Raw genomic sequence first — 15,174 nt, forward strand, 5'->3', positions numbered from 1 at the left:
GGGAGGTCCCATTAAAGATTTTATGGACTGGAGGGCTTGGGGTTGGATCCTGCAAAGGGGCTGGGGCCTGCCCAGCGAGCTCCTGCCCTTGAGGGTGACAGTGGGCTCTGTCTCCGATCAGGCACTGTCCTCAACCCCGCTCCCTCCACCCTGCAGCCTGTCTGCTCTCTGAGATGATCCCGACCCCCTGTCTGGTCTTCTTCCCCTAATTGGCTCCTTTTCTCCACCTGTCCTTACCAAGTAGTGACAGCTCCTGCCAGTTTCACTGTGGCCCTGCCTGTCCTGTGGTGAGGAGGATGAGCAGGCCTGGGGCGGGGTGTAGCCTGCCCATGACCCTGAGGTGGGGCATGGGGTAGAGGCCTCCACCCCAGGAGTGCCCAATATAAAGGGCCGTCTCAAAACTGACCCACTGTGTTCATGCCCGGAATAAGGGCTTCCTAAAGGGTAGGAAGGGGCCATCTCCTGTACTGTGCCACCCCCACCCCCCCACCCTGCCAGACCTCACCTCCAGCCCTGCCCAGATTAAAAAGTGACAGTCAACCCCAGTGAGGGTCTGGGGATGGGGTTGACACACTTTGCTATGTTCACAGAAATGAAGGCGGGCCTGATGGGGCTGCCAGCTGGTCCTGAAGAACTGGTCTGTGCTGGGCCGGTAACTGCTCCCTCACCCCATCTGCTGGCTGATTAGAGCCAGAGGTGAAGGAACTGATGCTGGCTCGGCCTCAATCGAGTGATAATTAAGATTCACCCATGGAGAATATGTGAAATGATAGGGAAAAGGCTCCACCCTGCTCAGTAAAAACTGCATGTTCAGTCACATTTGTTATCTGTTTGATCAACTATGCACTACTGTTTCATAATAATAACTCAGTGCATAAGAAAAATGTTTGGACCTCAAAGTTACATGACCATAGGAAATAAAACCCCTAAATTCCAATATGCATCATTTTGTGACAGAGAAGTGTGGTCAGGTGATCAATAAAGGCTTTTAGGAAAAACCTGTATTATATTAGGTCTGTGGAGTGAAAATAAGAATCTGGACTGTATTAGAGATGCTTTTACTTGTGTATTTTTATAATATAGCTGGGAGACTATGAAGTTCCATGGGAACCATTTCATAGAGCATTAAAATAATGACACTATTTTCAGTATGCTGCAGATGACGTCCTTTACAGCTCATTAAACTTCTGACATAGTTGTATCTCAGCTTGCGAGTGGTGAGGGCGCCTAGTTTTACATAGTCCTTCTGTAGGTGGCAGAAGGAATGGGGCCTGGTGAGGCTGGCCACTGGTGGCTCTGCCTTTTGTGGGAAGGGCAGTGGCCTGGGTGGCCTTAAAAGAGCAAAGGCCCTTAGAGACTCTAATTTTGAGTCATTTGTGTACCTAAACCTCCCTCCACCCCAAAGAAGATAGTATTGTTTACAAAAGCAGTGAGAGGCTGGCTGGTGATGTTCACATTTCCTTCTCAGCAATTATAAGCTTGCTGGCACCCATGACAAAGAAAGTGTGAGTGTTGGAGTGTCCAGCCCTCCCTGACCTGTCTGTCTACTGAAATTTTACTCTCAGCCTGTGCCCAGTGGGATCTTCCTTTTTCTGAGACTCCATGGACCCTTTATGTTGGGTCTGTGCTTCCTGAGAAGCGGGATTCCATCTTATGGTAGCTGTGGGAGGACTTTTCACTTCAGTAATGGTGCCTTTATTTTAGTTCAGTTTAGTTTATCTTGTATTTCTTCAGAAGCAAATGAAAACTGTATTCTTTAATCAAAGACTGGAAAGGTGCGAGCTCATGCCCTGGAGTACACACTCTTTGATGCCTTTGTTTGGAAATGATTTAGGAGAAAACATACCTCCCTTTTCTGTGAGCTTGTGTATTTTATTGCTTAGATGCAGCTGAAGAGAGCACTTGAGTTTAAAAGAAGTAAATACAGTAAATATTAGAGGGAACAGGTCACGGCCCAATGTGTGTGATATTACCGTCTGTCCAGGGCTCTCCTTTGCTGCCCAAGTGGAGCGTAGCTCTTGAGAGAGGTCAGGACAGCCCCACTGAGCCACCTGCCTTGGGGCAGAGCCAGCACCTGGCTGCTGTCCCTGCAGCCACCAGCCCTGTGGTGGGTTGTAAGCCACAATCAGCCCACTCCTCTGGGACCTCACACCCTCATATAGGATGCTTCCTCCCGGAATCCCTGCCCTGCCAGTGCCCTGGGTAGGTGGGGGCGACCTTTTCCCCAGGCCATTGAGGGTGTTCTCCGGCTCACAGTGCCTCCAGCTGGCACACCCACCTATCCCTTTGCTCTGATTTTTGGTGCAGTGTCATTGCGTGTTTTTCTGTTGCCTGCCATCCCTGCCACACCTGAGGTTGTCCACGGCTTTTCCTGCATGCCCAGAGCCTCAGTGACATCGGTTGACTGAGCGAGGTGCAGGGATCCTCACCTGAAGTAGGAGTCAGGAACAGAGCAGTGTCCTCTTCTCCACTGACATCTCCCTCCCTGTGTGCCCACTACTCCCTGGACACGAGACCCTGTACCTTCTCTCTGTTTTACGGTGAGAGAGTGGTGAGGAATGGGCCAGCTCCACAGCAGGTTGAGCCTGGGTCAGATCCTCTAGACTTGAGAAGGCTCTTCCCACCAGTGGTATCTAGGGCCTAGAGTGTGCAGAGGACTGTGCAGGGCCAGTGACCTCCACCCTTGGGCCCACTCTGTTCATAGAGCCCCTGTCCTCAGGTGGCTCTCTGTACATGGGACTGTTCTCAACAAAGACCCTTGACACTTTGTTTTATGACCAGATGGGATTGAAGAGAGGTCCAGATTGTCAACCCTAGGACTCTGGCTGTTCTTGACACTCTCCCAGCTGCTCATGTCCCCTGTCTGTATTGTGTGTGTGGATCCTGCCTTTCCCTGTCTGGACTCAGGGTTGCCAGGCAGCTCTGCTCCTCATGGGGTTGGTTGGCTTTGCATGGAGAAAGGAGATGGTTGCAGAATGCCCTGAGAGCAGCCAGGGTGGCCCTCTGGGTCTGATGATTTCAGCCCTCACTCTTGTGATGTTGGGCAGAGCTGGTGACCCCTTGGTGGCTGGGAGGGCCTATTAGATCCAGGGATTTCCTCCTCTGACCACCTTGGCCATCTCTTCTCCCTGCCCCTATTCAGAGGGTGCCATCTGTGACTGGCTGGACCTTTTTCCTGTAGGAGAAAAGGGCCGGCATTGTCTCAGAATGCATTTATCCTTTATCATCTGGTTGACTTTGACCATCCTTATCCAATAAATTATTTACCAATAATTTACTCGCCACCAGGGATCTGGTGGGAGAGAGGCTGGTCTAAGAGACCTCACCTTCTTGTGTGGTGGGGGTGAACTGTCCTGTAGTGATAGTATGTGACCAGCCAGAGCCCACCTCCTCAACATCAGACCTCCAGAACGACCTGACTCTGGCAGGATTTGGGGGTCTCAAAGGGATTATGTGCTTTCTTCCTACCCTGATTTATGACCTGAGCCCCCAGCACATCAATGAACGAAATCACAAACAGTGATAATGCATCAGTCACTGTGGTGGTCCTGCCTCCATGGAGTCACTGAGCTGATGGGGCCAGCCAGCAGTCAACAAACTGGAAAGGACCCCAGCCAGCTCTGAGAGAAGGGACGCTGGGCAGCACACTGCAGGCAGCTCTGGACAGTGCTCTGAGGACATGCCAGCTGACCTTTTAAATTATCGAGCAGTGTGTCACCTAGTTAAAAATAGCCCAGCGGCTTAGAACATAAAATAAGGTCGGCTCCCTCCCACTTCCACACCCTGTCCAGCTCCAAGTGGCGCTGTTGTTAAAGATCTGACTTTTGTGTTATACTTGAGTCTTGGCTTTACCATGTTTAGCTGGCATCTGAAAATCAAAACTGTAGCATATGCAGGGCACTTTCCTCTCCCTCTCGGTGTTGTTAGTTAAGTTATTTATAACATGAACCTTTTGCTCTGCACTCAAATGAAATCTTTTGCTTTACTGTTGGTTGATGCTGAAATACTGGCAAAAACAATTTTTGTTCTAAGTAATCCTGTAAGTTTGCTTTAGAATAAATGACTAGACCATTAGACGGTCTAGTAACTGAAACATCGTTGCCCAAATGGCTGCGGGGTCTGGGAGTGGCACAGTGGTGCACCCCATGTCCCTTCTGGCTTCTGTCGCTTGGTGCAGCCAAGTTCAGTCACCTTCAGTCACCCATTGTGGGTCAGTGGGGCTTCACCGAGTCCCCTTTGTGTTCTGTGTTTTGCAGAAACGCTTCCAGTAGCTGTCTCACCTGGGGTGCTGTGAAGTAACCTTTGGGCTCTCAAGTGTCTGAGAATAAGTCTTTGGGCCTCATGGTTTGATGTCCCTTTGGCGGATGATAGAATTCCAGGCGTGAGTCGGCATTTTGAGGATGCTGCCAGTGTTACCAGTGAGACTGGGTGCCTGTCTGGGTGTTCCTTGGGAGGTAGGACTTACTCTCAGTCCTTGGGAATCTGATTTTTTCTGGAATGAGACCGGAGGTGGGTCGTTTTTCATTGATTCGGCCTTGGCATATGCTTTTATTCTAAACAGTTCTCCTTTTAGCTCAGGGTAATGTTGTTCTGCCATCGTCTTCTTTCCCGATACCTGTTCTCTCCTCCTAGAACTCCTGTTCCGTGTTGTTAGGACTTCCAGCTGGTTCTTTCGTGTTTCTCGATGTTTTTCTTCTCTTTATCTATTTGGCTTTGTGATGCTTTCATTTTACTTTTTACATTTGAAAAATTGAGGTATAACTTACATGTAATGAAACACAGATCTCAAGTGTATACATGATGAGCTTTGACATGTGCGTGGGAGCGTGTAACCTTTGTCTTCAGTTACAGTGTAGAATGTTTCTGTCACGCCCTCATCCCCCACCGCTACCCCCCATCCCTCTCACCTCCTTCCTCTCAGCTCCTGCATTTCCCCTCACCCAAGAGGCAAGCCCTTGCTCTGGTTTCAACACCATGTGTGAGTTTTGCCTTCTCTGGAGTTCAGGAGATATTAGGAGTGGAGCTGGGCTTCCCTGGGGGCTCAGTGGTAAAGAATCTACTTGCCAGTGCATGAGACGTGGGTTCGGTCCCTGGTCTGGGAAGATCCCTGGAGAAGGAAATGGCAACCCATTGCAGTATTCTTGTGGGGGAAGTCTCATGGACAGAGGAGCCTGATGGGCTATAGTTCATAGGGTTGCTGAGTTGGACATAACTTAGCAAGTGAACAACAGCAGCAAAGTTGAAGGGGAGTGGCTGGACCTAGAGCAGGGGTGAACCTGCCAAGGGCTCTCTGAGGCTTGTACCAGCTTGTATTTCCAACAGCTGTGTGCCCGGAGAGCTCAGCTGCTCTCGGATGCCCAGTGGTTCGAATGATCCATCTTTTTATTTTAGCTCTTCTGGTGGGTGTGAAGTGGTATCTTGTGCTTTTAATTGACATTTTTCTGGTGACTCATGGTGCTTTACACATTTTCATGTACTTATTGGCCTTTTCTGCATCTTCTTTTGTGACTTTTCTTTTCATATTTTTATTGTTGAGATATGGGAGTTCTATCTATATTCTGGATGTAACTCCATGTCAAATGTACCTATTGAGAATATGTTTGTGACTTACTTTCTAAAACAAAGTATCGCTTTTGATGAGCAGAACATGTTTCCATGTTATTGTGTTGGTGAAATGGTAACTTTTTTGTATTTACTGTTTCATTGGGTTACAGAATATCTTATTCTTAAAATACAGAGCTTTAATTTGCAAGAGCTCTTCCTTGATTGTTCCTATTTAAATAGAAGCTGCTCTTATTTATTTGTGTCAAGCTCTTGGATTTTTATGAGGACATGAACTAGATTTTTGGGGAAGTTGCTTTTGTGCCTGAATTGCTTGTTTTTCTGGAATCAGTCTTGGTGTATCTCTGCTTTGTTGGTGATTATTCTGTCCAGTCCCACTTGTGCCTGGAGTGTGATGACGGTTTATTGAGGTGGGCCTGGTGGGTGGGAGAATGCCTAATGGGTACAGTGCTACTTGGGATGGAATTCCTTAACCAGCTAATCTTGTCGTGACCCCAGGGCCCTTCTCTTCTTTTGGATTGGTTGGTCTGGCCTGATGTCCTCTGAGGTCTTTCAAAGGACCTGAGAGGTCTTGGGCTGTGTTTTTTTTAGCTCTGATTTCTTCTTCCTAGAACTCCTCAAAAACTTGATGGCTTGTGTTCATTTGTATTTATCTTTCCTTCTGAGAAAGAGGTGGGAAGGTGAAGGGTGGGCTGTGTAGGCTGATTGGGCTGTGATGGAGGAGACACTGGGGGCACATATTCAGGCTTGGGGAGAAGGCTGTGCTGGGGATTCATCCATGAGGTGAAGTTGAAAACAACAGAACTCTTGGGCTTGTTCTGGGTGCTCTCTGGTGGGAATCCATTGGGGGGATTTTTTCTTTTTTCTTTTAACTTTACAATATTGTATTGGTTTTTAAGAAGGGAAGGGCCAGGATCTAGGCTGCAGAGGAGGGATGAAGACAGGTGGCCGGGTTGGTGGTGGATTGGGATCTGGGTAATGCTGGAGCAGATGGATCAAGGGCAAGGAAGGTGCTTGGTGTGTGGAACTGTGCTGAGGGAGTCCGTGGCTTCCTCTCAAGATGTGGCTGGGCATACTTATGGGTGACACCCCAGAGGTGCCTCCCCGCACCGTGATGGTGGGGTTATAGTTCCCGACTTAACCTTGTGGTCCCAGCTCAGTGCTCGAGGTGCAGGTGCTCCCAGGCCCCAGCGAGTGTGTCTTCCGTGACCTGTAGCATTGATGCAGATGTGGCTGGGACTCTGCTATTCTTCTCTGCCTCTCATGTCATTGTTTCCTTGTTTTCTGGTTGTCATCTGCTGTGGTTGTGGACATGTCCTCAAAGTTACGTGTAAATTAGAAGTAAACATGCTTCTTTCTCTTAATAATACTCAGTAAGTGGGTGTGGAGGGAGCAAGGTTTCAGAGGTTTTTTTCTTTTTTAAATTTCGATACATTTGCTTTAAAATGTTGTGTTAGTTTCTACGGTACGATGAGGTGAACTGACTGTATATATGCACATATTCCCTCTGTCTTGGCCCTCCCGCACCCATCCCACCTGTCTAGGTCACCACAGCACGCTGAACTGAGCTCCCTGCTCTATACAGTAGGTTCCCACGAGCAATATGCATGTCAATCTCCACCTCCCAATTCAACCTGCTCCCGCTTCCCCTCCACCCCACCATGTCCACAAAGATTCTCTACGTCTTTATCTCTATTCCTGCCTTGCAGATAGGTTCATCTGTCCTGTTTTGCTAGATTTCACATATATGTGTTAATATGCAGTATTTGTTTTTTTCTTTCTGACGTACATCACTCTGTATGACAGATTCTAGGTCCATCCATATCTCTACAAACAACCCAGTTTTGTTTTTATGGCTGAGTAGTATTCCATTGCGGAGAAGGCGATGGCACCCCACTCCAGGACTCTTGCCTGGAAAATCCCATGGATGGAGGAGCCTGGTGGGCTGCAGTCCATGGGGTCGCTAAGAGTCGGACACAACTGAGCGACTTCACTTTCACTTTTCACTTTCATGCATTGGAGAAGGAAATGGCAACCCACTCCAGTGTTCTTGCCTGGAGAATCCCAGGGACGGGGGAGCCTGATGGGCTGCCGTCTATGGGGTTGCACAGAGTCGAACACGACTGAAGCGACTTAGCAGCAGCAGCAGTATTCCATTGTATATATCTACCACATCGTCTTCTTTTTTTTTCTTGGCCACACCATGGGGAGTGTGGGATTTTAGTTCCCCAAGCAGGGATTGAACCCATGCCCCCTACAGTGGAAGCATGGAATCCTAACCACTGGACTGCTAGGGAATTCCTCTGTACCACATATTCTATATCCATCTGTCTGTGATGGATGCTTAAGTTGCTTCCATGTCCTGGCTATTGTAAATAGTGCTGCAATTAACATTGGGGGTGCCGTGTGTCTTTTTAAATTGTGGTTTTTCTCAGAGTATATGCCCAGTAGTGCGATTGCTGAGTCATCTGGTAGTTCTATTTTCGTTTTTTTTAAGGAACCTCCATACTGCTCTCCATAGTGGTATTATCAGTTACATTTCCAGTGCAAGAGGTTTCCCTTTTCTCCATACCCTCTCAAGCATTTATTGTTTGTAGATTTTTGATGAAGGCCATTCTGACAAGTGTGAGGGGATACCTCATTGTGGTTTTGACCTGCACTTCTCTAAAAATTAGTGATGTTGACCATCTTTTCATATGCCTCTTGACCATCTGTATGTTTTCTTTGGAGGAAGGTCTATTTAGGTCTTCCACCAGTTTTTTGATTGGGCTGTTTCTTTATGTTGAGCTGTGTGAGCTATTTGTATATTTTAGAGATTAATCACTTGTCAGTTGCTTCGTTTACAAATATTTTCTCCCATTCTGGGGGTTGTTTTTTTGTCTTGTTTATGGTTTCCTTTGCTTTGCAAAAGCTTTTAAGTTTAATTAGGTCCTATTTGTCTATTTTTGTTTTTATTTTCATTAGTAAAGGAAGTGAGTCAAAAAGGGTGTTGCTGTGATTTATGTCAAAGAGTGTTCTTCCTGTATTTTCCTCTAAGAGTTTTATAGTATCCAGTCTTAAGTTTAGGTCTTTATCTATGTTGAGTTTATTTTTGTGTATAGGGAGTGTTCTAATTTCATCCATTTATATGTAGCTGTCCAGTTTTCCCAGCACCACTTATTGAAGAGACTGTCTTTTCTCCATTGTATATTCTTGCCTCTTTTGTCATAGATTAGGTGACCATGGGTGTGTGGGTTTATCTCTGGGCTTTCTGTCCTGTTTCATTGATCTGCATTTCCGTTTTTGTGTCAGTACCATACTGTCTTGATGACTGGAGCTCTGTCGTATAGTTTGAAGTCAGGGAGCCTGATTTCTTTGGCTCTGTTTCTCTTAAGATTGCTTGGCTCTTTGGGTCTTTTGTATTTCCATATAAGTTGTAAAATTTTTTGTTCTAATTCTGTGAAAAATGCCATTGGTAATTTGATAGGGATTGCATTGAATCTATAGATCGCTTTGGGTGGTAGAGCCGTTTTCACAATACTGATTCTTCTAACCCAGGAGTGTGGTATCTCTCTCCATTTGTTTGTGTCATCTTTGATGTCTTTCATCAGTGTCATATACTGATGTGCACTCAGTTTCTGAGTACAGGTCTTTTGCCTCCTTAGGTAAGTTTATTCTTAGATATTTTATTCTTTTTGTTGCAATGGTAAATGGGAGTTTCCTTGATGTTTCTTTCTCAACTTTTGTTGTCAGAGTATATTAATGCAAGAGGTTTCTGCACATCAATTTTGTATCCTGCAACTTTACCAAATGCATTGATTAGCTAAATTAGCTTTCTACTGACATCTTTAGGATTTTCTGTGTATAGTATCGTGTCATTTACACACAGTGCCAGTTTTACATCTTCTCTTCCAGTTTGAATTCTTTTTATTTCTTTTTCTTCATAGCTAGGACTTCCAAAACTATGTGTTTTGTTGTATATATATATATATATATATTATATATATATATATACATATAATAAACTGTGTGTCTCTGTTGAATAATAGTGGTGAGAGTGGACATTCTTATTCAATCTGTTTCTGATGTTAGAGGAAATGCTTTTAGTTTTTCACCACTGAGAATATTTGCCGTTGGTTTGTCATATACGGCCTTTATTATGTTGAGGTAGCTTCCTGCTATGCCCATTTTCTGGAGAGATTTTATCATGAATGGATATTGAATTTTGTTAAAAGCTTTTTCTGTCTCTATTGAAATGATCATATGGTTTTTATTCTTTAATTTGTTGATATGGGTTTTTGTGCTGATTGGTTTATGTGTATTGAAGAACCCTGGGATAAATCCCGCTTGATTATAGTGTATGATCCTTTTTGTGTGTTCTTGGATGCTGTTTGCTAGTATTTTGTTGAAAATTTTTGCCTTTATGTTCATTAGTGATATTTGTCTGTAATTTTCTTGTTTTGTGCTTTTTTTGTCTGGTTTTGGTATCAGGGTGATGGTGGCCTTGTAGGATGAGCTTGGCAGTGTTCCTTCCTGTGCAGTTTTTTGAAAGAGTTTGAGAAGGGTGGGTGTTAGATCTTCTCTAAATGTTTGATAGACTTTGCTTGTGAAGCCATCTGGCCCTGGATTTTGTTTGTCAGAAGATTTTTAATTGGAGTTTTAATTTCATTACTTGTAATTGATCTGTTTAAAACAATTTTCTATTTCTTCTTGATTCAGTCTTGGGAGATTGTACCTTTCTAAGAATTTGTCCATTTCTTCCAGGTTGTCTGTTTTATTGGCCTATAGTTGCTTGTATAGTCTCTTATAGAGAAGGAAATCGGAGAAGGCGATGGCACCCCACTCCAGGACTCTTGCCTGGAACATCCCATGGACAGAGGAGCCTGGTAGGCTGCAGTCCATGGGGTCGCTAAGAGTCGGACATGACTGAGTGACTTCACTTTCACTTTTCACTTTCATGCATTGGAGAAGGAAATGGCAACCCACTCCAGTGTTCTTGCCTGGAGAATCCCAGGGATGGGGGAGCCTGGTGGGCTGCTGTCTATGTGGTCGCACAGAGTCGGACACGACTGAAGCGACTTAGCAGCAGCAGCAGAGAAGGAAATGGCAATCCACTCCAGTATTCTTGCTGGGAGAATCCCATGGACAGAGGAGCCTGGCAGGCTACAGTCCATGGGGTCACAAGAGTTGGATATGACTTAGCGACTAAACCATCACCATAGTCTCTTATGATCGTTTGTATTTCTGTGGTATTAATTGTAATTTCTCCTTTTTCATTTCTAGTTTTATTGACTTGAATCCTCTCCCTTTGTTTTCTTGATGAAACTGGCTAACAATTTATCAGTTTTGTTTCTTTTCAAAGAACCGGCTTTTAGTGTCATTGATTTTTGCTATTATTTCATTCCTTTCTATTTCATTTATTTCTCTTTGATTTTTATGATTTCTTTCCTTCTACTAACTTTGGGTTTTGTTTGTTCTTTTTTCTGTAGTTGCTTTAGGTATAAGGTTGTTAATTTGATATTTTTTTTGTTTCTTGAGATAGGATTGAATTATTATAAACTTTCCTCTTAAAACTGCTTTTGCTGCATCCCATAGATTTTGGGTTGTCATGTATTTGTTGTCATTTATTTCTAGGTATTTTTACAATTTTCTCTTTGATTTCTTCCGTGATCTCTTAGTTACTTAGTAGCATATTCTTTAGCCTGCATGTGTTTGTGCTTTTTACAGCTGTTTTTCTATAATTGATTTCTAATCTCATAGCATTGCAGCTGGAAAAGGTGCTTAATATGATTTTAATTTTCTTAAATTTACTGAGACTTGATTTATGACCTAAGATGTGATCTACCCTGAAGAATTTTCTGTGTGCGTTTGAGAAGAATGTGTATTCTGTTGCTTTTGGGTGGAATATCCTCTGAGTATCAGTTAAGTCTGTCTGGTCTGTTGTGTCATTTAAAGTTTGTGTTTCCTAGTTTATTTTCTGTCTAGATAATCTGTCCATTGGTATAAGTGGGATGTCAAATCCCCCCACTATAATTGTAATCCTGTTGATTTCTCCTTTTACTGCTGTTAACAGTTGCCATATGTTTTGACGCGCACCCGTGTTGGGTGCATAAGTATTTACCGTTGTTATAGCTTCTTCTTGGATTGATCCCTTCATCATTATGTAGTGTTCTTCCTTGTCTGTTGTAATAGTCTTTATTTTATTTTAAAGTCTACTTTATCTAATTGCTACTCCAGCTTTCTTCTGATACCCATTTGCTATAGAATACCTCCTTCCATGCCCTCGCTTTCAGTCTGTACGTGTCTCTAGGCCTGAAGTGGGTCACTTGTAGACAGCATGTATACAGGTCTTGTTTTTGTATTCATTTAGCCAGTCTTTTGGTTGGAGCATTTAATCATTTACATTTAAGAGAATTATTGATATGTATATTCCTACTGCCATTCTCTAATTATTTTGGGTTTGTTTTTATAGGTCTTTCTCTTCCCTTGTGTTTCCTAGAGAAATTCCTTTAGCATTTGTCGTAAAGCTGGTTTGGAAGTGCTGAATTCTCTTAGCTTTTGCTTGTCTATAATGCTTTTGATTTTTCCATCAAATCTGAACCAGATCCTTGCTAGCTAGAATAATCTTATTTGTAGGTTTTTCCCTTTCATCATTTTAAATGTATCTTGCTACTCCCTTCTGGCCTACACAGTTTCTGCTGCAAAATCAGCCGATAACCGCCTTTTGGGGATTCCCTTGTGTGTTATTTTTTGCTGTTCCCTTGCTGCTTTTAATATTTTCTTTGAATTCAATTTTTGTTAGTTTGATTAATATGTGTCTCAGTGTGATTCTCATTGGGTTTGTCTCCTTGAGTAGGGAAGTCTCTGTGCTTCCTGGACTTAGGTGGCTATTTCCTTTCTCATGTTGAGGAGGTTTTCAACCAATCTCTTCAAATATTTTCTCAGACCCTTTCTCTTTTCTTCTTCTGAGACCTTTATAATTCGAATGTTGTATTCAGTAATGTCCCAGAGGTCTGTGAGACTGTCCTCATTTCTTCTCATTCTTTTTTCTTTATTCTGCTCCTCAGTAATTATTTCCAGCATTTGATCTTCCAGCTTACTTATTCATTCTTCTCAGTTATTTTGCATTGATTCCTTCCAGTGTATTTTTCATTTCAGTTGCTGTGTTGCTCATCACTGTGTATTCTTTAGTTCTTCTGGGTCCTTGTTGAACATTTCTTGTATTTTCTTGATCCATGCCTCCATTCTATTTCCAAGATTTTGGATCATCTTTATTACCATTCTGCTGAATTCTTTTTCAGGTTGGTTGCCAAGGTTTTTACCTTGCTCCTTCGTCTGTAACATATTCTTTTTTGTCATCCCATTGTTTTTGATGGGCAGGGCTGTGTTCCTGTCTTGCTGGTTGTTTGACCTGATTAGTTCAACACTGGAGTTTGCAGACAGTTGAGTGGAGCTGTGAGTTGTTGCTGAGATGAGGACCTCTGGGAGACCTCACACTGACTAATTTCCCTGTGACCTGCAGTTCTCTGTTAATTCAGCAGTTTGGACTTTGCACTACCACCACAGGAGCTCAGGCCCAACCCCTGGCCTGGGAACTAAGGCCCAGTAAGCCTTAAAGTGCAGCAAAAAGAAAAAGAAAGCAAGCAACAAGCAGAAAAGAACAGAACAGTACCAAACTATAAAGTGAGGTAAAATTAGGAAAGTAAAAATTATATTTAGCGAAATAACTCTAAAAATTAAACAAGAAGACAAAATAAAACAGAACGATAACAGCAAAAAAAAAAAAAGGCAAAAGGAAGAAAATAAAGCAATTTAAAAATTAATTAGAAAAAAAATAAAAATAAAAGATAAAGACATAAAAATAGGACTTCCCTGGTGGTCCAGTGGCTAAGACTCTGTGCTCCCATTGCAGGGAGCCTGAGTTCGATCCCTGATTGGGGAACTAGATCCCATATGTCACAACTAAAAACTCTACTTGCCTCAAGGAAGGTCAAAGATCTCGCTCTCGCATGACACAGCTAAGACCTAGCACAGCCAAATAAATAAATAAAAATAAGTAATTATTGAGAAAAAATAAATAAAATATTCTCCATGCCTCCTTTTCCCGTGTTCTTCCTTCTACTGTAAGCTACAGCCTACCCCTGCCTCCCCAGTGGACCCTCCAAGACCTCCAGATAGGTCTCTGGACCTGCTTTGTCATATCTACATGTGTTGCTCACTAGCATCTGTTCCTGAAGCTGGCCCGGAGCACAAATGCCATGTAGGCCAGCTGGGGCGTAGGCCTCCACTGGTGTGCCCATAGGGGCTGGCATAGCCAGGGAAGAGGCCCTGGAGGTGGGTGGCGTCCGGCTTGCCTGTACCTACATGGCCAGAGGAAGCCCTGTCAGGGGCGGGACTTGGGCTGCCAGTACTGTGTGGCTGGAAGAGGCCTTCGTGGGTGTGAGGGCTCAGGACTGGGATCCACACAGCTGGAAGAGGCGTGGGGGCTGGACTCAGGCCCAAGATGCAGCGTCTAGAAGAGGCCGGTGGTAGGCGGGCCAGGTGGTCTTAGGCCTGAGATCTGTGCAGCTAGAGGGGGCCCCAGTGGGTGGTGGGGCTTTCAGGCCCAGGACCCCCACAGACTCACCGGGGCTGAGTGGGCAGAGGAGTCGCTGGCTGTGTTCCCCTCTGATTCCCAGCCTCCCAAAGGTCCCTCCCTGTCCTTGTTGATCCCTTGGTGGGGAGTGGGCTCCTCTGAGTGCGGAAACCTTCCCTCTCCTCCACACACCCTCAGTGGTGCCTGTCTGGTCCCACTGCCACTCTTCTCTCCCTCCCTCCCACGTCCTACCTGGTTGCTCAGGGATTCCTCCCGCCCCTTAGGTGTCCGGGGTCCCGCACCAGAGCCTTGTCAGTGCCCTAGTTCTGAGCAGATGCAAACTCTACGTCTTCCTACTCTGCCGTCTTGATGCTGCCCCTCAGAGGTGTTTTTAGGGAAAAAGCACATGAGTATTACAGTGTGGGGTTTGGAGGTGTCTCTGATTCCCAGAGACCTTTTTGCTGAGCTTCTTGAGCAGGGAGAAGCTAATTTGAAATCGATGAGATATCAGGGTCTGATGTTCCATATGTTGGAGAACCATGAACAGTTGTGCTGGCTTTATGAATCAGAGGCCTGTCCTGCTCTCTGTGGGTAAAGAGGGGAAGGACTTGGAACTGGATCAGATTTCCCTCAACCCCAGATGTCTAAGTCCTTTCTTCCTGCTGTGCTGTGTTAAGAGCCGAGAGAGCGGCCTGGCAGAGTCCTGGCCCCGGCTCCCTGGAAGGCCTCTGCCTGAGGCTGTGCCAAGTGTCCCTCTCAGTCTGTGTGTGTTTCTCTCTAGGACCGGAAGCTCACCAAACTGGAGAGGCAGCGGTTCAAGGAAGAGGCTGAGATGCTGAAGGGCCTGCAGCACCCCAACATTGTGCGCTTCTATGACTTCTGGGAGTCCAGTGCCAGGGGGAAGCGGTGCATCGTGCTGGTGACTGAACTGATGACCTCGGGGACACTGAAGACGTGAGCATGCTACCCACCCAGCCAGTTGGGGCCTTGGGGTGGGCTTGGCCTGGGGCTCAAGAGTTGCAATGGCTGAGGCCCCGGGTCCTGCTTGGGGTGGTCCT

General features: G+C 45.1%; 1 protein-coding gene across 13 annotated transcripts in view; it reads left to right on the forward strand.

Moving 5' to 3' along the window:
* WNK2 (WNK lysine deficient protein kinase 2) overlaps positions 1-15,174 on the forward strand; it is a 146,927-nt gene that overhangs the window by 29,353 nt on the left and 102,400 nt on the right. For all 13 annotated transcript variants that reach the window (XM_086315624.1, XM_086315616.1, XM_086315617.1 and 10 more), the window contains exon 3: positions 14,898-15,070. In XM_086315624.1, coding sequence (XP_086171750.1) covers positions 14,898-15,070 — 173 coding nt within the window. The remainder of the gene's footprint in view (positions 1-14,897; positions 15,071-15,174) is intronic.

Source organism: Bos grunniens, chromosome 8 (genome assembly GCF_055505025.1).
Source record: "Bos grunniens cultivar Pamir isolate PY7600 chromosome 8, Bosgru_T2T1.0, whole genome shotgun sequence".
NCBI lineage: Eukaryota > Metazoa > Chordata > Mammalia > Artiodactyla > Bovidae > Bos > Bos grunniens.